Here is a 26,651-nt window from a genome sequence, read left to right as displayed (position 1 = left end):
ACTTGGGGGGGGGCAAGGGCAACATATGTAACCTAAACTTTTGTACCTCCACAATATGCTGAAATAATAAAAAAAAAAAACTGCTTGAATAACTTCCAAAATTGCTCAGGTAGGCATACAAAACAACAACAACACACCAACTGTGTAATAAAAGATAAGAAAATAAAGAAAATAATAAAGCCATAAAAAACTAAAAAAAAAAAAAGTAGATGTAGCCAGAAAGTAAGTACTCAGTTCTTCAGAAATTAAGGATCCTATTTTCACCTTAAATTTTGGCTTTGGCTCTCAGATCTCCAGGATCAACTTAGGCAATGACTTTTCCTTACCCAAGCGCACAAGAAAAAGGAACAAAGGGACAGAACACTGAAATCTCTGCAAATTCCTGAAAGCTAGAGTTCACAACCCCCTGGACTGTTGTCATTCACTGTTCATTTCTGCAGGACCCAGTCTGACATTTGAGATTTCTACCTGGATCGAAGCTAATCAATTTTCGGATCCAATCTGATCCTGGACCTATTTTAGAATCTGTCATGACTTCTAAACCCAGTTTGAATCATACATTTTCTCAAACAAACTCAGAGAGCTCAAAACACAAACTTGTGGAGCTTTGGAATCCAAGAGAATTTACCCACAAGCTCCAGTTGCGGCAAGGGAGCAGGGGACACAACGGGGCGTCACTTGGACTCTCGGTGCTCCCAGGGGTCTCTGGGAGCTTTACTTCGGAAAACACTGCTGACAAATTAAATTTAATGGAGTTTAATTGAGCAAAGAGCGATTCACAAATTGAGTAGCTGATCAGAACAGGTTCTGAGAGACTACAACGCTGGAGAAGATTTACGGACAGCAAAAAGAAAGTGACACGCAGAAAATGGAAGTGAGGTATAGAAACAGTGGGATTGGTTATGGCTTAGCGTTTGCCTTCCTTAAACATTTTCAGTTAGCCACTTTTGACTGGCCAAAACTCCATAATCGGCAAAGAGGAAGGAGTAGGGAGGAGTGAAGATGAATGGAGCAAACTTTAGCTGGAACAGACAGCCGACATTTTTGTTTTTGAATTTTTTAACTGAAGTACCTTTTTAAGTGAAACCAATAAGCCTTAATCAAGGTTATAAGTTGATCAGAGGTGTCTCCAAAGAGGTAGAGTACAATTTTTATTAATACAAGATCCAGAAAACCCACAAAAACAGTTCAAAGAAAGGAAAGTCTCGATAGCCATAAACAAGGTAGAACTCACGTTTTTTGGTCCAGCCATATTTTCTAGGGTCCCAGCTTCTCAGCTGACCATAAACATCTGAAAGCCTCATATGCCTCCACAGAAGACAGGAAATCAAAAGCTGTGCATGGAAGGGAAAAGAATCAACAAATGGCAAAAGTTAGGTAAACGTCAGACCAGAACAGGCTCATCCCCTACCCAGAATTCAAACCGAGGCTGCGACGTGAAAGCACAGAACTTTAACCACTAGGCTACAAGGTCAATTGGCCTCTGCTATTATTCCCACAGGGGTAGTGTTCAAAGGATTTTTATTATTAATATATATATATATTTTTTATTTTTTGAGACAGAGTCTCTCTCTTTTTGCCCTGGCTGGAGTGCTGTGGCGTCAGCCTAGCTCACAGCAACCTAACTCCTGGGCTCAAGCGATCCTCCTGCCTCAGCCTCCCGAGTAGCTGGGACTACAGGCATGTGCCACCACGCCCGGCTAATTTTTTCTGTATGTATTTTTAGTTGTCCATATAATTTCTTTCTATTTTTAGTAGAGACGGGGTCTTGCTCTTGCTGGTCTCAAACTCCTGAGCTCAAACGATCCACCCGCCTCGGCCTCCCAGAGTGCTAGGATTACAGGCGTGAGCCACCGCACCCGGCCCAAAGGATTTTTATTATTGTTGGATCAGATATTTGCTCAATTGTGTCAAGACAATTTTGAAGGCTAACCACACCATTATGCGTCTCTCTTTTAATCTAATTTCTCTGTTAATAATAAATAAGGCAATTTATTTATTTATTTTTTTAAATAAGAGATCTCTAAAATTTATTTTTTTTGTAATTTAGAAATCTTTCCATGTAAAAGATCCCTCTTTTGGCCATTAATAATTATTAATAGACTTCTCAATGGTATATTTATTTCAAAAGTAACTCAGTTCAGTGTCTGTAGACAGCCCAGGTGGTCATTTTTCAGGTTTAGCCCGCATAGGGCACCGAGAAGGCAGTTCCTGTGATGACCCAAAATTTACTCTCTGAAGTAGACAAGATAGACAAAGACGACAGGGCCATTCAGGGCAAGGACTCCCCCAGAGCTGGACATGTTCGGAACAAAGAGTGTGGCTGCCTAGAAGCTTCCCTGTCTCGGACCCTCAGCCACTTTTTCAGACTGGTCGCCCGCCGCGTTCCCGCCAAAACACGCCCGCGGCCGGCCGAGGCTGAGGAGAAAGTTCCCGCTCAGTCCCAAGACAAGCTCAGGGACATGAAACGCGAAGAGCGGAGTCCCTCGTACGGTTTCTCTTTTATTTTCTTTTTCGTTTTCTAGGGAACTGCCGCCAAGTTTGTCTTTAATAGACACCGATTTAGTCAGAACCGTGGAGCTGGCTGGTCCGCCGGCCCCCCAATGGCGCGCTTACAGGGCTTCCAGGCCCACGTTCTACCCTGCGGGAACCCTCTTTGTGACAGGAGGACACCGAAAGACGGCGACAAAAGAAAGCAGCAACAGCAAAAAAAGGCTATTTTGGGGCCGGGCAAGGCGGCTCATACCTCTCGTCGTAGCGCTCTGGGAGGCCGACGCCGGAGGACGCTGGACGTCAGGAGTCTGAGAGGCGCCTCAGCCAGAGCGAGAGCTTGGCCGGGCGTGGCTGCGCATGCGTGTAGCCCCCGCTACTCGGGAGGCTGAGGCCGGAGGATCCCTTCAGCCCAGGGGGCTGAGTTTTCCGTGAGCTGGGCTGACGCCGCCACGGCACTCCGGCCGGCTCAAGAGAGCGGGACTCTTGTCAAAAAAAAAAAAACCTGCTTCTGAGAGGAGAGGGACCAGACAATGTGAACATATGAACATTCATACCACGGAGTACTTACAAAAACCTTTTCTCTCGTCAATCTTAAATTCGCAAAGGCAAAAGAGACAATGGTTTTTAACCGGCTGCTCGACCACCGGGAGCCCACAGAGGAAAACCGGGAGTCTGGTAAGCTAAGGTATCTGACCGTGTCACCAGGGGGTCGAAGTAAGGATTCTCCTCTCTGTGGCTTTCGGAAGAGCCGAGCGGGTTGGCAGCTCCCCTGGTGCCAAAAGGGGGGGTGGGGGAGGGGAACTGTCCCGTGAAGCACGTGGGGCGCGGGGGGGGGGGGGGGCGGCGGGGGCGGCGGGGGGGGGGTAGAACTTCCCGGCACCTGGGAAGATTCACTGAAAGATCAACTTACGATACAATAGATTAATAAGAGCAAGGTGTATTAACCGTGTGCCTGGGGAGAATCACGGAGCGATCACCCGATATCCGAACGGGGTCCAGAAATTTACCTACCCTCCTTTTAGAAGGGAGGAAGAACTGAGGGATACGGGTAATTCTGTTTAGGGGCAATAAATGGTTGCAGGGGAGGATGAATAGATATTTTGGAAGAACGAATGGATTGGGGAAACAGATGACTTGTCAGCCTGAGAGGAGACAGATATTATGTTTAAAATGATTTGGGCGAGGTCTGGTTGCATTCTTGATCTTTCCTGCAATATATTGAGATAACGGGGAGGGGAAGGGAAGTCAATTGTGTGTTGGGGGGGTTGTTTTTGTTTTTGTTTTGTTTGTGATGGGTCCATCTGGTTTATGTAGATAGAGAAAAAACAGCCTGTTGATCTCTAAGGGCCTTTAGTTCAGAATACTCTTTATACCAAGGAGTCATGTTTGGGATGAAATTTCCTGAGCTCCTTCGTCCTCAATTCTTGCCCTAAGTATCTGATACTCCTGATCAAGTTAAGAACATTACTTTCTAAGTCCTTGTTACCTAAAAGAGTTGTTTAAAATTTATTTTGTTTCATTTTTAATCACTAACAGGTCATTTAAAATAAGTTTGGAATAGGTTTGGTTTTGACATTTATTTGTTGTAATTTTTTCTTTGACCTGTTAATGTAGGGGATTAATGGATTTCTTGTGGAATCACTCTAGGTGAGAATCTAGTTCCTATTGTCCTAATTTTTTGTCAGAAACTGGTGCAGTGGTTTTCTCTGTAATATATAACAGTGTTCTTCAAATGTAGCTGTGCTATGGATACATTCATAGAACTTTTTTAAAAACACAGTAGCTTGACCTCACCCTATGCCTACTGAATCAAAATTTCACCAGGAGAGCCTTGGTATATGGAAGTTTTCAAAGCCATACAAGTATACTGATAATCACCCAATATTGACAACTACTATTCCAACATGTGGTTCCATGATTTTCAAAGTGTGGCCCCCAGCAGCAGAAGCAGCAACAGAGCTACCTGAGAACTTGTTAAAAATACAAATGCTCCACCCCTGTTCAACACCTGTTGAATCAGCCCCTCTCTCTGTTTTAAAAAGCTCCTCAGATGATTCTAATGCACTGCTAACATTTGAGAAGTCCTGATATAGTTCATTGTTGACAGACAGAAAGGAAGAAAGAATGAAGGAAGGGAAGGAGAAAGAAAAGAACAAATCATCAGTGACCTGGTTTTATCTTCTAGATATGTAGATTAATAACAATAAGGAGACGCCAGCCATATATAACTAAGTCTGCAAGGTTTTTCTAAATCTACATGTATTCAAACCAGATCTCTAAATGCATTTAGATTTGTGTGAAAAATACACCCTTTTGGGCCATGTGTAGAGTTGACGGAAGTACCTTATAGGCCTAAAATTGTCAACAGCTACTCGAGTAACAAGCAGAAAAGGTGAATTGAATCTGAGACATGGATTTTCCAATTCTGCCATTAACAAAGTTTGTAACCTTAGGAAAGTCTTATACTTCCTGTAGTAATTTTCTCCTCAGAAAAAAAAGATAAAATTGGGCTACATAATTTCCCATATTTTTTCAATGTGAGGACTCTTCATTAATGTCAGAGAAATCATAGATACATCACACGTGATAGTAGTGGGAAAATAGATAATGGCAAAAAATTTATTCTGAACTTATTGATTCATGGAAGATTTAGTACCAAACATTTACAAGAGCAGCCTCATACATTTTTCACATTTTGTTGCTAAAGAAAAACCAAAATGGCAACTCTTAAATTGGTTTAGGATTATAACATAAAATAAGATACTGAGAAAAGAACATTTCCATTCACTGAAGTTGTATAGCCAAACTTAAGAGTCAGTTACTGTTTATTCATTCAAGGAAACAAGCCTGTGAAAAACTTTTCTATTGGCATAACTTTGCACCTGAAGCCAAGGGTTTCCTCTGACATACCCAGGCAAGGAGAGGTATGCTAAGCCAAAGAAATGTTATTATTAATACATGAATCAAAAGTGGAGTTACCAGCTAAAATATAGTATGCCCAGTTACATTTTGGTTTCAGATAAACACTAAATATGTTTTAGTATCAGTATATTCAATGCAATATTGTCCTGTGCAATATCTGGAAATATTTGTATTAATAGTAAAAAATTATTTTTTATTTATCTGAAATTCAAGTATAACTGGACATCCTATAATTTTTTCTGCTAAATCTGGCAATCCTAGTTGCAAATGAAAGAGAATGTGGCATATTTGAGAAATCAAAAATAGCTCTGTACTTGCAGCACAGCGTTTCCTAAAACATCATATGGTATACGTGAGAGTACATCAGATAGCATAAGGATTTTCGATTTTGTTAATTCTGTAACTTAATATGTGTTAGAAACATATCAGATTATTATTTGTATATTTGGTAGTATTTATATATAAAAATAAAAATGCAACTGTAAAAATATTAAGGAAGATACAGTGGTAAAATTCATACCTAAAAATATTAAGGAAAATATAGTGGTTGGGCTCAGGGTCAGGGACAGTGATGAGAGAAACACTAGAAAAGTAGTCAGAAGTCAAGTCGATGCAGAACTTTTTTTAAAATTAAGTGATATATTTTTATGGAACAAAAAGAAGTTTTTACTTTTGTCTTTGTTGTTCATGGCAAAGAAAGAGCATCATAATATTCCTAAAAACAGTTTATGAAATTTTAATGTTAAGTAGATATTTATCCCATGTTTTCAAATCAAGAAATGCCTGGTCTTCTTTAAAACCTGAGCCTGAGCAATGAGTTCCTGAGCATTGTTTAAAAAAAAATAAAATAAAATAACTGTAGGATATCACATAGGCATGATGGCACAGAACAAATAATCAGTTCAGAAAGGGGCCGACCTTGTGTTCTGTAATGTAGTGACCTGAGTGTCAATCTTCAACTTTAACACATAAAATGAAGACTGGTTTCAGAATGCTTGGTAAATTATTTCGGTAGAAACTATTTTATCCCAGTCCCCAAAATGGGCCTTTGAAGCACATGGAGGAAGTCAGATTTCCCTGGGAGAGAGAGAAATTGCTACCCACTCCTTCTCCCCCGAGTTCACACCTGCCACTTCTGAGCGCTCCTGAGGACCAGCTGCATAAATGTCCTTTGAAACTATTTAGGAAACTCTGTAGGCAATTTACAAAACTTTCAGCTAATAAATGCTCCATTTGAAGCCTAGTTGGAGTTTAAAAATCGAGCAAAAGAAACTAGTTTTCTTCACCAGGACTTATAAGTGGAAGCAGATTGATAGAGAGTGAATAGAAACACTTAGTATAAAGCCATGATGATTAATGATTACATATCAGTTAAAAGATTCCTTGTAACAATTTTAAATAACAACATTATCTATCCTTTTCAAGGCATCTAATATTATAATTGAATTAGCACATATTATTTATTAGGAATTAATTTAAGTATAATATAATTGGAATTGGAGGTTGAACAGAATATACCTGGCAAATAGAAGATAATTGTTGGTTTGTTTATTTCCTCCCAGTCTATTATAAGTTTCATGTTGAAACACAGCAACATAAAAATTAAGATTGACTTATTTAACTTGCCTAGAAATTCTGACATAGGATAATTACATTATCTTTAGCTTCTGGCTGTCAAATCAGATGAAAATCTTCAGTGCTCCTTAAAAAAAAAGATTTAATAACTTTTTGGTTTTTGAAACAGGATATTATTTTAAGAAAGGAAAGTCTAGAATGAGAAATTTATTGTCAAATAAAATGTATAACACTAATATGAGATTTTGTACTACTCCAGCTGGCTGCAGATCAAATACTTCAGGATGAAGCTGAGCCAAGTCTTTTGCTAAAAGGTCCCTTTCTTTCATGACCGAGCAAGGAGTATTACCAGCCCAGAATAGCTAGTATGATGCATATGGCATTGAAGACAGTGTCGGGGCCAGAACCTTGAATTAAAAATCAGGAAGTTTTAGTTCTATTCCTGGCCTAGCTTTTAATTTATTATGACTATCTATGTGATGCCACAGCTCATTGACAAGCAGAGCATTCAGGCAATGTTATATTTGCTGAATCAAACATCCACTATTTGGAAGCATCCGGGTATCTTAACTGAATTTTTTGGTTCTCTTCCAAATGCTGCCATTAGAAAAATAGAACTTGTGTGTCTCCAAGCGAGACACTCTCTTTTCTGAACATAGTATTTCTCCAGTCTGTAAAACGTCCAGTAACTTGCACCTCATCCCCACCACCTTGTATGTGTGTGATGTGTTTTGTGTTGTTCAATCAAGAGCATTTGCAGAAAGAGGAGTATTGGGATTGTCTTTCCCAGATGGAAGGAAAGCAGGGTAGTGGAGGCTCCTGTTGTTTAAGCCTTAGCAATTCAGAGGCTTGTTGGAAAGAATGACTTTCTAGAAACCCTATTTATCCTTTCCAGATACCACTGCAATCAAAGAAACTTCACTTCCCGGGAACTAAATAGCTCTTCCGAGTAAATGAGGAGCATCTTTCAGATTTCCAGGTGACTGTCATGGAACTTGGCCATATTAGGTTTTTGACAACAAGTCAAAGTGAATTGAAGTCTCTCTCCTAATTTGCCTAGTATCTACTCACCTGTGTCTGAAAGAGATAAACTGGAAATTTTTTTTCCACATCAGCTACGTATATTATCTATACTCTGACAGCAGCTGATTGTAGTCTCAAGGCAACAGGATGTTTCTGTTCTTAGCACTGCACAGGCACATATTGGGGGAAAGAGACATATATCACACTGCTGACTCAAGTTCAGCTTAAAGTCAACTACATAGTTTCTCCTCATTAAAAAAGCAGATTGTAGCTATCCCCTTAAGAATATCCTGTTCGTGTTCTAAACAGGCACTAGATTCTTAGGCTGCATTCAAAAGGGTATATAGAACATGGGGAAGTATTTGTCTATTCTGCCCTGGTCAGAGAACACATAAAGTAATATATTAAATTCTGGGCACCAGCCATTAACTGAGTCATTGACAGAATTATGTCATATCCAGAGAACTAATGAGGATTTGAAAACATGTCATATGAGAAATCATTAAAAGAATTGAGGATGATTCACCTAGAAAAGGAAAAAATTGGGAACAACATAGTTCTTCAAATATTTGTAAGTCTGTTTCGTGGAATATAGACAGACACTACTTATTCTGTCTGGTTCTGGAGGGAGAAGCAGAGAAGTTAGAGGAAGGCAGAATTTGACACTATACCATTTCTAAAAATTACAGCCACATAAATATGAAATTGCTTTCCTAGGAAAACAGTGTATAGCACACAGTAGGTGGTCAATAAACATATCTTGAATGCTAGTTAAATAAAAGTTTAAAGAATGGGTCAAGATGACTTCAAACGTTTCTTACAATTAATTGTTGTGGTCATTGGTGTTCTTCAACAGTGTGGTTTCTGTATGTTGGCAGGAATGGAAACCAGGTTGCAGGAATTGAGGAGAGAATACATGATGCCCAAGTGGGTATGAAACTTAAAATGTTATCCATGGAAAGAAACTGGAATGCAGTACTGGAAAGATACCAGGACAGGGAGTGGGAAGAGCCAGGCTCTCCTCTAGGCTTTAACAGTGGAGGAGTGACCTGGATTTTAAAAACTCCCTGAAGTTCAGCTTCCTCATCTGCAAAATCAGGGTACTGGAACCAATAACTGCTGTCTTGAACGTCTATATTTCTAAATTCTTAGGTGTTAAGTATCCAAGTGATACATTAATACATTGAGTAACTTAAATATGTTTTGATTTAATAAAATATGAATATTAAATTATGTTGATTATAGTGAATTTTAAGGAATTTTACTAGCATAAATAATGGATAGTGCAAAGAAGGGAGATTAAGGAGCCACTACACACACACACACACACACACACACACACACCCAAGAATCATCTAGAAGAACACCAAACTTAAATCTACAGTTTATACTGGACTTTTCCTGGGCAACAAGAGCAAATGTTAAGGAAAATAAATGTATTACATAAATAAAATGCTTTAGTTTGATATGTTATTATGTAGACTAAACCATAATTACAACCACTGGTTTAACTATCAATGTTTCTATTCAAGTCAAATTCTAACGACGATTCTCCATCCTACTGGTCCCCACTTTAGTATATTTGAGAACCACCATATACCAGCTCACACCAGCTCACAAGAGACAGTTGTGCATATTTCTTCCAACTCTGCAGTCAATAATGTCTAATTGGTAGCTTGAAATTGGCGGGGGGGTTGGGGTGGGGGGGCTGTTATTTACACCACAGAAATCAGCAAATGCTACAAATCAGTACTTTCTTTTTATTTAGGGATCCAGTTGCTAAACATTTATCAACATACCAGGGCCCATCCACTCCCTGCTCCTAAGAAATTTGTTCCCCAAACAGTGTCTTTTTCCTTTTCACTTTGATCTTAAAATATGTGGAGCCTTATAGTGAAATTACCTGTCATTTCTTTACAACCACTTTAATATGTCATTCATACTTCAGCATAACAAGGCCAGAACTAGACAAATAATTTCAGGATAAGTAGCATATGTCAGTCATGTGGCATTGCTGGATGCAAAGTTACAATGTTTCAAAAATGTTTGATTGCCAATATGTATTTAAAAATCTAAGAGTTTATAAAACACAGTAAATCACTCATTTGCTTACATCCTGCCAGTGGCCTCCATTGCACAGAGTGACCTTCATTTATATCCAGCCTCATTTTGGACTAGCACTCACACCCTCTCCCTCTCACTTCCTCTCCTTCAACTGCCTAATCTTTTCTGTAATCCTATCTTTCTGTCTTTATCTCTACCTCTCTCTTTCTCATCTCCTCCATCTCATACTCCCCTCCACCCCTGCCAATTATGGTTTAATTCTCACTTTTGCAGAAAGCTCCTCTCTGGCCAGGCTGTATAAAGTGGGGCACCAGCCCTGCATTTATGATATATCTAATTAGCCTACTTATTTTCTACTTACACTTGTTCCCATTTGAAACTATCTTACTTATGAATTTGTTGACTTTAATTATCCATCTTCACATGGTTGACTATAGTATTCAGGAAAACAGGGATCTTATCTGTCTTACTGACTGATGGATATTAAGTCTCTTTCATAGCACTTGGCCCAGAACAGCATTGGCAGAAGGAAAGAAGGAAGGGAAGATGGAGGGGAAGAGAAGTTAACACCTTGGTTTTGACTTGCAGAGGTTAAGTTGCTGAAATACTAACATCATTAATAGGCAGCTTCACTTACGAAAAAGTTCCTCTTCATAGACTATAGTGAAAAGGAATTTTTTAAGTCCACTGCAGAAGTCAACCCAGCCAAAATCTGCAAATACGCTCCTCTGTTTTCAGGCATGAGCTATTTGCTGGAGTTTAGCCATCGACATACGAAAGGTTAGAATTTTGTGAAATATTAATACATGGGCTTTAAAAACAAGGGCAATAATATTTATCCAAAGCATCAGATTTGTAGTCACTCGACTTTGTGAAGTTTTATGAATGTGTAACATATGATACTGGTCTGTATACTTGACACTTCAGGCTGAATGTAATGGACGGTGAATAAGGAAGCATCCAAGAAGGAAAGGGTAAAGAAATAAGCTTATTTCTCAAAAGGAGTATCTTGGAGCAAGACTGTTTGGTTTTATTCCTTTTGGCAGATCATTTGAAATAATTTGATACTCAGCCCATGGATTTGAAAATGTTTTTAAAGCACAATGTCAGCATCCAGTTAATTCAAAAATAAATTGTTTCTGAGACTACTGCTGGTCAGTCTAGGATAGCTGCAGGATATACTGCTTTATCCAACATTAACTTAGTAGCTGGAAAATATCAGGATATGTTTTCTAAGGCTTTGAGAGGTGCTATTTCACTAGCTTCTGTTGATTTCATTATTATTATTATCCTTGAAATTTATTACATGTGCAGTGTATAACTTGACTCTATGTCTGCCAGGTAGAAAAACCTAATCTTTTTCCTTGAGGACATTATAACCAAGAAATGAAAGACAATCACACAAAATCCTATGCAGATAATAGAGATGCAAAGAACATCATCTTGCCAAACACAACTTTGGTTTAAAAATAAACAAAATTATGTAACCAAACACATGGGAAGAGTAATTAAAGCGATTTAATTAATATTCAGTAGGATTTTTCCATTTTCTGGAATATTTAGAAGACAGTTAACCTAATAATATCTAATATTTCTGGGACACTATTTTAAGTTATCAGCAGGATTTTACTATAAATAACACTCCTTTGGATGTAACAAAGTTCTGTAGCATTGAGGGATATGATATATAGTAAGGATCAGGTCTGTTTGTTTGCAAATATAATGGACCCTTTTAAGCACAGTAGTACTTTATGATGACAAAAGTTTGTAATTCTCTGTCAGAGCCTCATTAAATGTTTTAGACAGCAGGGGCAATGGAGGGGAAATGGAGTCATAACAATGGCATAGTTTTCTGAAGGAATTAGCACATCTCAAAAAATTCTTAATTTAGTCTCGAAAGAAATCTTTGCGAAAACAGGACTAGCTCTTCAATTTGCATTAATCTGTTAAACTAAGCACAAGTGCAGTTTACTCAAATAACTTACCTAATGTTAGCTTAATTAATTGATTCTCTGACCAACTTAATCTAATAAACCAGTTATTTGACATCTGAAGATAATGCTTCTGTAATATTAACAATTTGCTCTAGCTGTTTAAGACAGAGAGAGCTCTATAGGATTAGAGTAATCAAAAAGTTGGGGGATGCCTTTTCATGGTGGCTGGAGAATTTAGAAGAATTAAAAGAAATGCCAATAAATAAATAAATAAGTTGTCTGATTCATACAGTCATCACTTTCATCCTACCACTAACTGTCACCAAAGCAAAGCCCCCAACCTGTTACCCTTCTATTGCTAACCCGCAGTCTTCTGTCAACATGTATTTTCTCTTTGAGGTCCTTTTGAAGTTGATTTTGCCCAGGTAAATAACTCAGACAGATGGGAGGATGGCAGCATGAGTCAAAAATAATGCTTTACCTCAAAGGGGTCAGCTCTGAGTCCATGACATCCCTCAATAGATTTTGCTTTTGAAGAACCTGTGCTTTCCCTGTTTTTTTTTTTTTCCCCACCCAATCCCGTACCCAACCCTGATATCTTACATAATACAGGGAACTTGGAAGATTCCTAATACTAATCGACTTGGTTTGGACACACAAGAATACAAGAGTCATGCCCAAGTAACTCCATATGGTTAATGAGAAGCATTAGCTACTACAGTAAGCACAAGTATTTCCATAAGTGTATGTCCATATTGTAGAGAATTGAGAATAGGTAAGCATGGTTGTTCACAAAAATATATATTGTTGTGGGAGCTTTTTGCAAAAGTGTGTGAAAGAAAAAGAAACTTGAGACAAAAAATATTTTGGCAAGGGTACAGCTTAAAGCAGCAATGGATAAATGCCCCCATGCAAGGAAAACTGCCCCCTGCATGAACTGAAAGTGTACCTCATTTGATTTCCTTCCCATTTTTTTTTTATTATCCTACAGAAGATTCTTCCAAAAATATTCTCTCATGTGCATTTTTAAATGTCTAACCACAAACAATATTAGTATCTTACAAATAATCACTTTGTACTCTGAAAAAAAAGAGTAATGTATAAATTTTCTCAAGAATAATTAATTGGAAAGTAGTAAATGTATATCACTACTTATTGCAGTTATATTTCTTTTTCATTGCACTTTGCTTTGTGAGATATGTATTTAATATTCATGGCAAATGCTTTCTTGGCACTAGATCAGTGTCTTCTCAATGAAGAGCCCATTGATGATGCAGAATAGAAGTTCTCTTCGTCCTTGAGTAAAATACTGCCTATTATCCAGTGTCCCTTTTGTCACATTGAAGAACAGGGAACTTTTTATTCTTTCCAAGAAATGGCCTTTCAGATGCAGTAACAACATGTTCTGTTCCTCAGGAAATAAGAGAAGATCGAGATAGGGCGCGGCTGGACTCCATGGTGCTGCTAATTATGAAACTGGACCAGCTGGATCAGGACATCGAGAACGCTCTCAGCACCAGCTCCTCCCCGTCAGGCACCCCGACCAACCTGCGGCGGCATATTCCTGTGAGCTTTCCACTTTCCACTTCTTTTCTCATGAGAATCATATCTCCACTTTGCACAGTCCCTCTTGTAGATGAGACATCTTAATTAATGGCATCTACCAATATATGACCATAATAGAGCCCCTTAAAGATCACTCAGTTACTTCTGTTTCATGCAGAAATTCCATAGAGAAATGGGTGATACAAAAGAACATGTTTATCATGAAACAGGAAGAAAGGTCATCTTGGGAAAATATGCTTCCTAGTGATCAAATCTTCCATAATTGTCAGTCTTCTCTGATATGATATAAACTCCATTAGCAAATACCCCATGTCTATCTTGTTTAGTAATCTATGTTCAGTGTCCCACAAATTTACATTGCATGTAGAAGATGCTTAATATGATGCATATTTGCTACATGGATGGATGAATAGATGGATGGATGCATGGATGGTAAGATGGATTATGGGATGAATGGATGCTCATTGGACTAACCCAGAATACTGTAAGGAAGAATTCAGATGAGATTAACTTGAAAACACTCTAAAATTCACTCAGCAAAATACAATAAATAGGACAAAGCTCAGAATTTTATTCTGTGCATCAATTTTATATAAGACAGACACTCCTCTGAGAGTCTGATACTCAAAATAAAATTTGGAAGACATAGGATTGAATGTACACTTTACATATTTAATATTGTATCAAATTCTTTGATTAGTATCGTTCTACCATTGATTCTTAAGTGATTCAAAAATTATTCTGACTGTGGGGCAGAATATTTCAAAGTAAATAAACAGATTAAAATGATAGATAAATTTAGTATGTAATAGACACTATTCTAAGTGCTCTACATATGTTAACACTTTCATTAATATGTTATGAAGAAATGTTCTTCATAACATTTTTCGGATGAGTAAAAGACATAGACTAGCTAGTAATTGCATGTGCCAGAGCTGGCATACAAACCCAGCTATTCCTAACCCAAAGCCATGTCATTCAACTACTATACCATACTGCCTTCTCTAGCCAATTATAATGGGAATCTGGTAGCTTAAGCAAAATATAATAATAATTAATTGAAAACGAATAAATATGAAACTACTTCAACCTGGAAATCCAGTAGGAATGAAAATTTTATTTCTGTTCGTAACCTTCTGGATAATTTTTTCTTATCCTTCAGAATTCATTACAAATATTTTCTTTACAGTGTGTCTTCCCTAAATCCCTGGTGCTGCCATGGTATCTTGCACATCCGTGAGTTTTAGCAAGTAGAACAGGCATCCAAATGGAGGAAATGCAATTAAAGTAATATCCTGAAGGCAAAGCATGTATAGAAGCTTCACACTCATTTTCATCAGTGCTTTTAAAGCCAAGAGTAATCATATTTTTAACAGGAGGTATTTAGCACTTCTTTGCCATTAATGTAGGCATGGGGTACACTTATTCTTTAAAAGTTTTCTGGTGTGAATTGTTTATCTCTTTTCTTTTAAATCTCTCTCTTTTCCCTTTATGTTCAACTTTTCTCAATCCCCATGGATTTAGGGGAAAGACACAGGCCAGATTTCTGCTAAACACAACTCCTTGTGGTCTCCATCTCAGAACCCCCTGCTAGCAGGGGGTTCTTTGTTGACGGGCAAAGGCAAAACAAAAACAGAAGCTGACATAGGTGATGATTTTAGGGGTTGTCTGCATCCACACCGTCTGCCTCCATTTAAATCATAAACTGGATTTTATATTACACATACTATCTCATGAAATATCACTACTATTGTTGGCTCTGTAAATAGAGATATATTTGGAATAGGCAAAATAATACAGTGGAAACATTAAGAACTTTGAAGTCTGCAGGTCTGAGTTCAAATGGCAGCATTATAACTGACTATCTGGAAATATAAGAAAATTATTTAATTTCTCAACTTCAGGTTCACATAAAAAACAGATATTATTTCCTAACTCATGGTTTGTTGGGAGGAAGAAATGAAAGAACATAAGATGTATTGCACAGATCTAGCACAGAGCACATATTTAGTAATTGTTAATTCCCTTCCCTCCCCCTATACTGTACTCACTCACACCAAGCATTGGGATAACAATGAGAAAGACATATCTCACAGCCCTCAAAACTCCTTTTTGATCTTTATGTTTTTCTAGGTCATCCCTTGTTCTTTATTTCTGTTCCTTGGTATTTAAAGCTAATTTTAACATTCTTTCATCATCAAAATTTTTTCCACAGGCACTTTCCACTTCTTTTGATAATTGTCCCATGGAATAAGACGATTATGATGGCATAATTATGACCTTGATCATCCACCAAGGAGTACTGTCCCAGATTCAGAGGGCAAACTGCCTCTGCCCCACCATCAAATGCCATTGTGAATTCGGAGTTTAGCTGGAAGGACAAGACAGACAATAGAACAGTGATCTCCCCCCATCCCCAAATTTGAGGATATTTATAAGAAAATGCCAGAACAAGTTCTACATATAATAAAGGATGTAAAGAATAACATAGGCTAGAGTCTTTAAGAATGACTTTAACGTGAAAATAATATATTAAAATAAGGGTAGAGATAAAGATTTAAAGGAGGTTGCCTGGGTAGAACCTTACAAGTTGGCTGTACCTTGGTGGATCCACCACAGCCCAAGATCTGTTTTGTTTTGTTTTGTTTTGTTTTGTTTTGTTTCCTTTGCATGTTTTACTTTGTCTAAGCACCCACAGTGTACCTATGTGTTAGGGCTGGCTGAGAGAGCCGATCTTATAGAATGAACAGGGATGGGGGATAAAGGCATTGAGTGTTAACCTTTATGTATGTTACTTTATTTTTCCTCTTGACTACCCTAAAATGAGAAATCTGAGCTTCAGAGGGGATGAGTAAGTTACCGAAGATCACACAGCTGGTGAGATTTACTTCCAAATCTGTCAGCCTCCGAAACCCATGCTCACTCCAGTATATTATAAAACTTTCCAAGACACAAATTTTTCCTTCAAAATGGGATAAGGAGTGTTTTTAACAATGAGAATTCCCTTGTCATCAGTCAGGATATTTTCTTCCCAATAACAAGATATTTTTGAAGTTTGAGTTTTGAATTGTTTGTGAGTCAACATGTAATCAAGGGGATATTGATAACCTCCTGGGATATTTATTTCATCCATGTACCAGGGGAGCTTAAAAAACCATAGGCCAGAATCACTTCCCTACCTTGAGCTGGACCTCCAGCACTGTTCTGCTGTACTTTTTGGTCTCCCTGGATCTTCTCCTATGTTCCAAGACAGCTATTCAAAAATTTTACCATACTCCACAGATCCCTATGCAGTCCTTGCACTTATCTCTTAGCATCCTTATCTCTTACCATCTTTGCCTTCCTCCTCACATAGAAAATGAAAACCATTCACAGACTTCCCAACATGACACCTGCAAATACCCATAGGTGCCTCTTTGCTTCATTCTTTCCTCCTACATCAATCAAAGATGTGTGGCTCCTGCTATCTAATGCATACCTCACTGCCTTTGTGCTCATTCCCGTTCTCTCCCACCCCCTGGCTTTGCTCCACAAATTATTCATCCTCTCTATTAGGTTCAAATTCCACTGCTCTCTTCCTATTTGTTCTCATCCTTTTTCTCTTTAGCATGTATACATGCTACATTTTCTCTACCACGTGCCTATTAAATAAACCCTTCCTTTGTTTAAGCCTGCTATGTTAGCATATAGGAAAAAGAGAAGTAGATGGGTAAGAGGGGTTATTCTTTTGTATTGCAGATCATTAGAAACAAAAGCAAAAGTCTTCCCCGAACTTTCAGGTATTTCCCTAGCTCACCCCTTCCTTTATGAGCCAAGTTTTAGTCTCCTCTTCTTCGCCCCGTATTTCGTCCTTGATTTAATTCTTGGCTATTGCACTATGATTTCTCCACACCCTTCTCTTATCTGGTAAATCCAGTAGTACCTGCCTGGTCTTTAGCTGCAGCATCTGATGCTGTGTGGAGCATCCTCTCTCCCTTGACTTTTACTACTTCCTTGGTTCCAGCTCCTCTCCTTTCATTTTCTTCTATCTTCTCAGCAGTTACTTTCCATACACTTCAATGGCTCCTCATCCTACCTTTGCCTCTTAAATCTTATATCCAGATTCTAGACTCAATTCTCCCTACTGTTTGACTCTGAATATTCTCCCTACTGTTTGACTCTGAATATTCTCCATGGGAATTTGCCATGGCTTCTACCAGATTGAGAGTCACCAGTGAGATCTTTTTCTGTGATCTCCAGGTATGAAGATCCAATGGATCCCAAGGTGCACATTCCTTTGTGCCACAATTGAACTGTGTAAGCACCTCTGCTCCAGCCCATACCACACTGGGTTCCTTCCCACAGTAAGAGCTCCTCTGAGATCTTTATATCCCTATTGCCAGGCATAGTTGGAGGCACAGCATAACAGTGATGCATGAAGCCTTTAAGAAGATTGTATGTAGGGTGAATTACACAAAGCAAAGGTAGGTTGTAGGGAAATTATTAGGTGGCAGCTGCAATGATAACTCAGTGCTTATGTACCACTTAGTTTTCTTATGGTAGTAGTGGAGAGGTGAAGGAGGGAATGGATGTGAGAGATCTTGAGAGAGCTTGTGTATTATTTCTCCTAATGAGCAGAGGAAAGAAGAGAAAATAATAAATATTTGTACTAAACTACACACTTATGATCCTACTTAAATTACTTACTTAGTTGTGTTTTAAACCCCCAGCAGAATATCATGATGGTTACTTTATTAGGCTGAACTTCAGGGTCAGACAGACATGAGTTTTAATGCAAGCTCTGCCATGGAACATGACTTTGGTCAACTTACTTCCCTTAAACCTTGGCCTCATCATCTCTCAAGTGATGATAATGAGGCCTCCCACATAGGGCTGGTGAACGCTGAAGCAGAGAATCACTATAAAGTATTGTCTGTGAAAGGCAAAAACACAATAAATGGTAGATTTTAAAAAATTTAATATTTCACCTTGGAACCATTGTATGGCTACAAAGATGCATGATTACCTTATTATTTACCTAATCAATTCACAAACAGGGAGGCAAAATTAATGTGAAAGATTTCTGATATACATAAGGTCAAATATAAATGGCTTATAAATTACCTGCTACTTATGACTATGCATTCAGTGCTTATGAATTACATGCTAATTATGACTATCTATAGGATGTTGACTCAATTTGAAATTTTAATGAATCATATTTTTCTTAAGGTAAAATATTGTTTGTCTTTGCTATGCAAAAAATAATAGAAGTACTGATCTAAAAATCACTCCAGACATCAGAAATTTGGTCAGTTATGTATTTCACACACACACACACACACACAAAGAATATAGTGTTACTTTTTGTTTTGTATGTCTTTTGTGCCCTTCCAACTGGAGAAAATTTAGTTTCAATGCTATTTCAATGCAATATATAATTTCATGGCAGAAACTACAAAACCACTTCTATTGTGAGCACTAAGAAAGAAGAGATGTTAATATTTGCCTGTCTAGTTTTTCTTACATATTTAATGATCACCTTCTATGTGCCAGGTGCTATTTATTCTAAGATCTGGGGATTATCAATAAATAAGACAGGTGAAATCCCTGCTCCTGTGATGCATAGATTCTAATAAAGAGAGACAGACAAGGATTATAAAGAGAGGTGAATGAATAGGTGGATAGGAAGGTAGGTAGGTAGGTAGATTGATAGATGATAGATAGGTGATAGATATAAATATTATGTGGTAGATAAATAAGTTAATGGGATTTTAAATAGAAAATGAAAGGAAGAAACTACTTTGGCTTGAAATGTCAACAGATGCTTCTCTGACACAGTGATGTTCAAGCTGAGGCTTGAGTGACAAGAAAGGGCCAGCTAAGGGGAATACTGGGGCAAGAGACAGGAAAGGACATGGGACATAGTCCTTGCTATTGAAACCAGCTTGGCATATTAGAAGAACTCACAAAGAGCCAGTATGACTAGAGCACAATAAACAAGAGAGGGACAAAGCACAGGCCAGAAAGTTGGGGGGAGGGCAGATGGTATTTGACCATTAGGACCATGGTAAAGCTGAGATCTAGAAAGAGGGGACATAGAGATATTTAACTCATGATTTTCTCAGGTAAAACACATAGAGTGATATGTGCCTTTGCTCCCTTCCCTCTGCATCCTCTCTACTCCCACCGATCCCCTGTGCAATAAGGTCACCTATAACTTAAAGAGAGCATTTGATAAATTAAATGCACAACCTTTGCAAAGGTTACTGAGTAATTGTATCCACTCTACAGACATGTCTTGACCTCATACTGTTAGTAGTTACTAAGAGGACATAATGATATTAATAATGAAAATATTTATAAGAATGGCTAAGATTCAATGAAAATTATGTGTGCCAATTACATGGCACTTTGCATGTATTTTACTTAATCCTTGTGAAACTCTTTGAATGCATACTACTATTATATCCATTTTCAAATGAGGGAATTGAATCACACACGGCAAAGCACAGTTCCTGCCCTCAGAGAGTTTATTAGATAGACACTGGAGCTAAACGATTCTAGGCCACCATTGTAGGTGTCACCATAGAAGTCAAATGGGAACGTAGAAGAGACTGAAGTGAGGAGAAACAAAAACCTTCTTCTTATTTGACATCCACAATGGCCCTCTGAGAAAGTCTGGGCAGCACTTTGTTGCCTGAGAGGTGTTAAGTGACTTACTCAAGGTCACAGTGAGGAAGGTGTGTCTACCTGTTTCTACCTCCTAACTCTTAGTGCAGTGTCTTAGCTAGCTCCCACCACTGGCCCTCCCAGTTCACACTAAGCTGTTAAAGAATGTAGTGTTACTAAGCTGTAATAAGTATGTTAACTCTTTCTAGAGTATTTCCAGACCCTCTGAGGAGTACCATTGTTATTATAAAATAATGCACAATTATGGGCAATGGGTCAATTTCAGTTGTCAGCAACTGTTTAGAGTATCAATGTGTGCTGGGAGAAGGACAAAGTGGAAGAGTGTTGGGGACAGGGGGAAGGACATGTGGGGAACACTCACATGTCCTTCATGCCAATGCATTTGTTTTTCATAGGATCTGGAATCAGGATCTGAAAGTGGAGCAGAAACCATTTCAGTAAATCAGACACAAGTAAATTTGTCTTCTAACACCGAGTCCACTGACCTACCATCTTCCACCCCAGCAGCCAATTCTGGAACCAAACCCAAGGCTACGGTAAGTTCTGAATGATAACAGTCATTCTCAACATGATAAGTGTTACTGATTATCAGGTAAGAGTTGATATCTCATCCACTCAATAGAGAAGAAATACTCTTGGAGTCTTAGCTGCAGTGACTTGATGGTATTTAATTTATTTAACTTATGGCAACTCTAGAAACATATTTTGTTTGTTTTATAAATGATAACACAAGTACTTCACTACAATAGGTCATGGATCCACAATTATGCAAAACACGGTAATTCAGTTTTGTTACTGGATACTCAGAGCTTTAAAGAAACAAGTATGCAAAATCTGGTGATGGCTTTCCTAAATTATTATTCTGGCCACATTGCTTAACAGTCAGGAAACTGTCTCTCTAACCTTTGATGACAGGTAGAGGATCAATGATGATGACAGATAAATAGATAGATAATAGAGAGTAAGAGATATGATAGAAATAGATTTTAGATAGATACAGATGGTAGATAGCTAAAGAATGGAGACAGAGCTATAAAATCACCCACATCATAAATTTTATTTAGGTATTAAATGACATAGCACATGTGAAGTGCTTAGTGAAAAATTTGGCACAGAATAAGCACTGAATAAATGGAAGTTACTATCATTATTATTATGATGCTCCATAAAATTTATAATGCTATCAAGACAAATGAAAAAGAAAAATACCACATGGAATAAAACAGCATGGTAAATTGTGAATAAAAGACGTTTTCCTTTAAGTAAAAAGTTGAACTGCAATAGGAAAAATAGTATTTGACTCTAAAAGGTAACATTTATGGAGGAAGTAATTACTACTTCAAATATCTAAAGTCCCAGTAGTTCCAAAATAACCTTTCCTAGTTTAGTGAAAATCACAGTGTCAATTATTTTTTTTAAATGCCCATGTTAGCTTAACACAGAGAAACCAACTTGGATTGCTTGTTTGACTGCCTTTAAAATAAAAGGCAGGTCTAAAATAGGACTCGACAGAGAACACTCTGGATTTAAAACATGGTAGATTTGCTACAATTGCAAAAAGAATGAAAGTATACCATTTAAATGGCAGATAATGCCTTACTTGAATATTTACATAGAAATTAAATTCCTTATTATTTATGTCTAGAGCACTGATGGAATAAACATTTATTGAACATCTACTATATGCCATACACTATGCTAGATGAAAAAGACTTGGAGAAGAATAAAGCGTATTTTCTATCTTTAAAACAGTTTACATTCCAGCAAAGGGAGGTAGGCATGTACAATGAAATGCAATGAAATGCTGTGTAGACTATGGTAGTACTTATATATTGGGAATAGGAGAGACCTGCAAGATACTGCACAATGCTATTTTGGGGTAAATGAAAAAAACAAGGTCAACATGAATGTGTGCCAATAGGCAGACTGCAATGAAACAATGCTCTTCTTTTTCATTATGAGTAAAGAAGATTGAAATACAAAATTAAAATATGAAAGCTGATCTCACTTTACCATATTCTTATCAAAGAAAAATACTTTTTTAAAAACAATATGCTCTCAACAGTTTTGACTTGAAGGGTTTGAGAAATCATTGCAGCATTGGCTTTTATAACATCAGAGACAGGTATGGGGCCCACTTTTTAAAGGTATTTATGCTTTAAATCGCTTTTTAAACCACCGACTATAATCCTGCAGAGCAGTTCTTTTCACCCTGGTATTTGTTCCATGTTGATCTTTTACTTCAGAATAATTCCAATGGTATCCACTTTTCCCTTGGAACATACGTATTTCAGTGTGTGATTGCCTCATAATTTGTAAGAATACACACAACTGTGAGGGTGGTTCCTTAGTCTTTCTTCAATACTCTCATGTTTATAAAAGTGGTCAATATAGTTACACAGAGATATGTACATATTTTTTATGGTAACCATCTTTGGTAAAGTTTTGTGATGAGAAACGTAAACTGATCAGTTTTCCCAAGACTTTAATCCATTAGAGTGATGCATTCTTTGTTCAAATTTTCCGTGTTTTGCCATATCAATTGACCAAACTATTCAACCCATAATCACAATTAAGAAATGCTATAATCACTTATTAAGCAGAAAAATATTGTTCTGTACCCCAAATCAAATATCTACTGAAAATGTGTTAACTTTTAGGAAAATTGGATGTGAAGATTATCCGGTTGTTCAGGTGTGACTTGTTGTCTAGGAGCACAATCAGAACTTCATAATTGTGCCATAACCATTATCCAGGGAGCAATGAGAATCATTATGCAGTTGATTCATCCTCCAAACACAATATTCCACTCCAAGACAACAAAAAACCACACAATAATTTTGACCAATACCATAGGTAGACTTAGACAACTGGATGTGCAACTCTGTCCAGCTACTGAAGTATAATTTTGTAAAATTCTCTAGAAGGCCTTGAAACCTATCCAGAAAGAAATACTCCATGGTCAAAAACAACTGATTTTTAGGAAATTTCTTAAAGAAAATGCCCAATAGTGAGAGTAGCTTGAAAAATAAGCTTTTGTTTTGGTGGGAAAAGATTGTTTTAATTTGTGTGTGCCCTTTTATTTTTTCTTGTTATTGATGTTGCTATTCTTTTAGGTATACCCTTTTCACTACAGTTTGAAAATAATTTCTAGGTCATGGATCAATTTTATGGTTGGGATATTAGAATAAAGAATCGTATCCATGAGAGAGTAAACAGATACTTTTCCCCACAATTTGGAGCTTAGAGAATAAATAATACCTAATGGCAGTCTGAATACTTTGTGAAAAGAGAGAAAACTCTAGTATTCAACAGAGCTGTTCTTAGCACCATGAGCGAAAATTTCAATCTTTATATTAAGTAGAAAAATGAAATTCTAAGAACATTCACCTATAATGAAGTAGCCTTCTGTTCCATAAGGTCACATTTTTACAGAATGTCTACTTTTATTCCAGAATTATTTAAGGTTACATTTGATTTGCTGCTATGAAATCTATTTATATTGGTGACTACAGTAACTATCACAAATGTTTGGCTTTTCTTTTGTGTGGAAGGTCTCTGTGTTTCTAATCACCTATTTTTCAATAAGATGTTTTTTCTTTTATATTTATTAACAGAATGAGACCAATGGGCACTCTTCAGATTTTTCTATATGTATACATCATGCTTAAAATTGAGCATTAAAATAGATTTCTGAGATGTATTTCACACAAAGATTAAAAAGTTAAAGGGGTTATCCACTGCCAAAAAATACATTAGGGAAAAAAAAAGTCTATTGTTTCATGTCATGAAGTGCATCAGTGTCTCTCCTAAATTCTGTTTTGTTCCGTTGAAACAGTTTCATAATGTCTTTCATACTAGACTCTTCCTCAGACAACCCATGAGCCGCTATATCATTTTATATAAAGTGCTTTGATTCACCGTGGAGCAGTATACTGATGTCACTTTGTCTTCAGTGTCTTCAGTGGCTTGAGTTGTTCCTGTGTTAATTAATATAGGAGTGTTACATGAAATATTTTAAAACTGAACACTAAAACCTCCGAGGTTTCTTTGTTGCTGTTTTTGCAAAGATACTTATAAGTATAGATATTCATTAAATTACTATTAATCATACATTTATGAAGAAAGAGACAAAGCCCCAGATAGCAAGGAGAAAAACCTGTTTTATCTGTAAAATAATTAACTGGAGGAAGGAGGAGAGTCTAGCATTCTACTACATAGAAAACTGAGAGCATCATTGAGAGTACATAAGAACATGGCATCCAGGTTTGCAATGCTCCTAAACATTACTTTCTATGGGGATTCACATGCTAACCACCTGGCTTCAGAACTAAGAGAAGTTGGTTTGAGATGTTATTATATCATAAACAAAATGTCACTGGTGTTTGAATACTCAAAGTGCACAAGAAAGGTTTTACTGAACCATAAAGAGCAATGACCGGTTCATCAGAGCATGGTGTAGGTTATATGCTTCTAACATCATTTTCTAAATCATCCCTCCACCACAAATGTTTTATATATATATGTGTGTGTGTCTGTGTGTGTATGTCTATCATATCTATATATATATATATCAGATTTTATATACATGTGTTTGTGTGTATACGTATAACATCAGAGAATATATATATGTTTGTATGTGTTATTTTCCAAAGATAACATATGATGTTGTTTTCTGAAATGTTATTTTGATGCTATTTTCCAAAAGCCTGTGTTGCATAATTTTAACTATATGGTTAAATTTTTAATGAAACCAAATTAGTAATTATGAAGTTCTTATGTAGTCATATAATGATTATTCAGTTTAAAATATATTCATTAATTTTGTATAAGACTATTGCTCAGGATGAACACAGAAACCACAAAAGCAGATTTATTTATTGTTATCAGGTATAAAGTGTGGTCTGTATCAGGGATAGGAAATTTTGGGTTTGGAATGATCTGAGAGAGGGTTTCAAAAAGATAAAAACTTGTAAGGTAGAACAGAGGTTAATGGGCACCTACTACAAATAGTAATCAACTTGTTAATTGTTGCTTCTAAAAAAGGAGAAATTCCATGTAGGACTGCTTAAAAATAAAAATTATAAAGCCAATAAAATACTGTTTTGATGGACAGATATTTATTAACAGAATCCAGGACAGTCTAACTGGGAGTGTGACATTAATCCATGATGAATTAGTTACAAGGGATTAAAAAAATATTCTTAACCTGGAATTTATGAATGGATTTAGAAGCATCCCTGAAGCCTCTGAAATGCTATTTTAACTTATATATGTGTAATTTATGTATGTATGCATATAATTATACATGTATGCATATATATATTTTATACATAATTCTATACATACTTTATGTATGTATGCATTTACACATTTCTGGGAAGACTGTCAATAGCTCCATCAGATATTCAAAGACTCTTCAAACCTCCATAAAAAAATGCAACATATCAGTTTTTATGGTTCAGTCAGTTATCCAGTGAAGAGACCAGATGTTGAACATGGGAAGGTATTTACTGCAAATAATAAATACACTTCAGGTACATTGACAGGAATTACTTCATTTGAGTTTAGTTTCTAATGGAGCATCCTACAGTATTCCCTTTGCAATAAATTAGGCTATACTTTGTGTATATGTAAAAACTGATTCTTCCATGGAACTATGAAACATCATTTGCATTGGTTCCAATGATACAGCATATAAATAAAACTAAAACTGATCCAAGAAAGAAAAGAAAACCACCAGGGGTTTCCAATAATAGTCTCAAGGTAAACCAGGTTGTATGTCTAACTGCAGTCGTACATCTTGTACATATGATCATAAAGCTAAAGTCATTATGCTTGTGATTATATTAATGGGTGGCATTAAACTGAAAAAAAGCATAGAGATTCTGGCATTCAAATCACATCATTTTAAGTATTATGTAAAACTCAATTTATATACAAAATTTTAGTAATAGCTCTATTTGGTTCTACTTGTTTATTATATACTATATTTTCATTTAAATGGTTATCAGATGAATTTTTTAATAAGACTGATAATTTTCAACAGTGCTATCCACTGTTTAAAACAAAATAGGTAAAGTACTGTCTATTACGAATAGGAACTGCACATACTCCTTTTTACTAAAGTCCTAGAGAAAAAATTCAAAGTAATATAGAAAATTGGCTAGAATTCATGTAGTATTCCATAATGTCACATGTGTTATTATTAACCTTCATATCCTGAGAAAAAAGTCAGCATAGTAATGGAAAAAATGACATACACAGAATTTTTGAAGAAAGTTTAGTCAAACTCTTCTGAAACATCAAAAAATTTGAATTTGTGCAGCTTACAATTAACAAATTCAAAAAAATGTAATTATCTTAGAAAAAATGCCTTTGATTGTAATGCTTTTAAATGTG

General features: G+C 36.8%; 1 protein-coding gene across 1 annotated transcript in view; it reads left to right on the top strand.

Annotated features, from left to right (window-relative positions):
• The window catches only part of LOC123626433 (rho GTPase-activating protein 7-like), a 185,418-nt gene that overhangs the window by 83,400 nt on the left and 75,367 nt on the right, over positions 1-26,651 (top strand). Inside the window, exons 3-4 of the mRNA XM_045535377.1 lie at positions 13,428-13,577; positions 20,645-20,785. Coding sequence (XP_045391333.1) covers positions 13,428-13,577; positions 20,645-20,785 — 291 coding nt within the window. The remainder of the gene's footprint in view (positions 1-13,427; positions 13,578-20,644; positions 20,786-26,651) is intronic.

The sequence above is a fragment of the Lemur catta genome, chromosome 22 (assembly GCF_020740605.2).
Source record: "Lemur catta isolate mLemCat1 chromosome 22, mLemCat1.pri, whole genome shotgun sequence".
Lineage (NCBI taxonomy): Eukaryota > Metazoa > Chordata > Mammalia > Primates > Lemuridae > Lemur > Lemur catta.
This window is presented reverse-complemented; position numbering and strand designations above follow the sequence as displayed.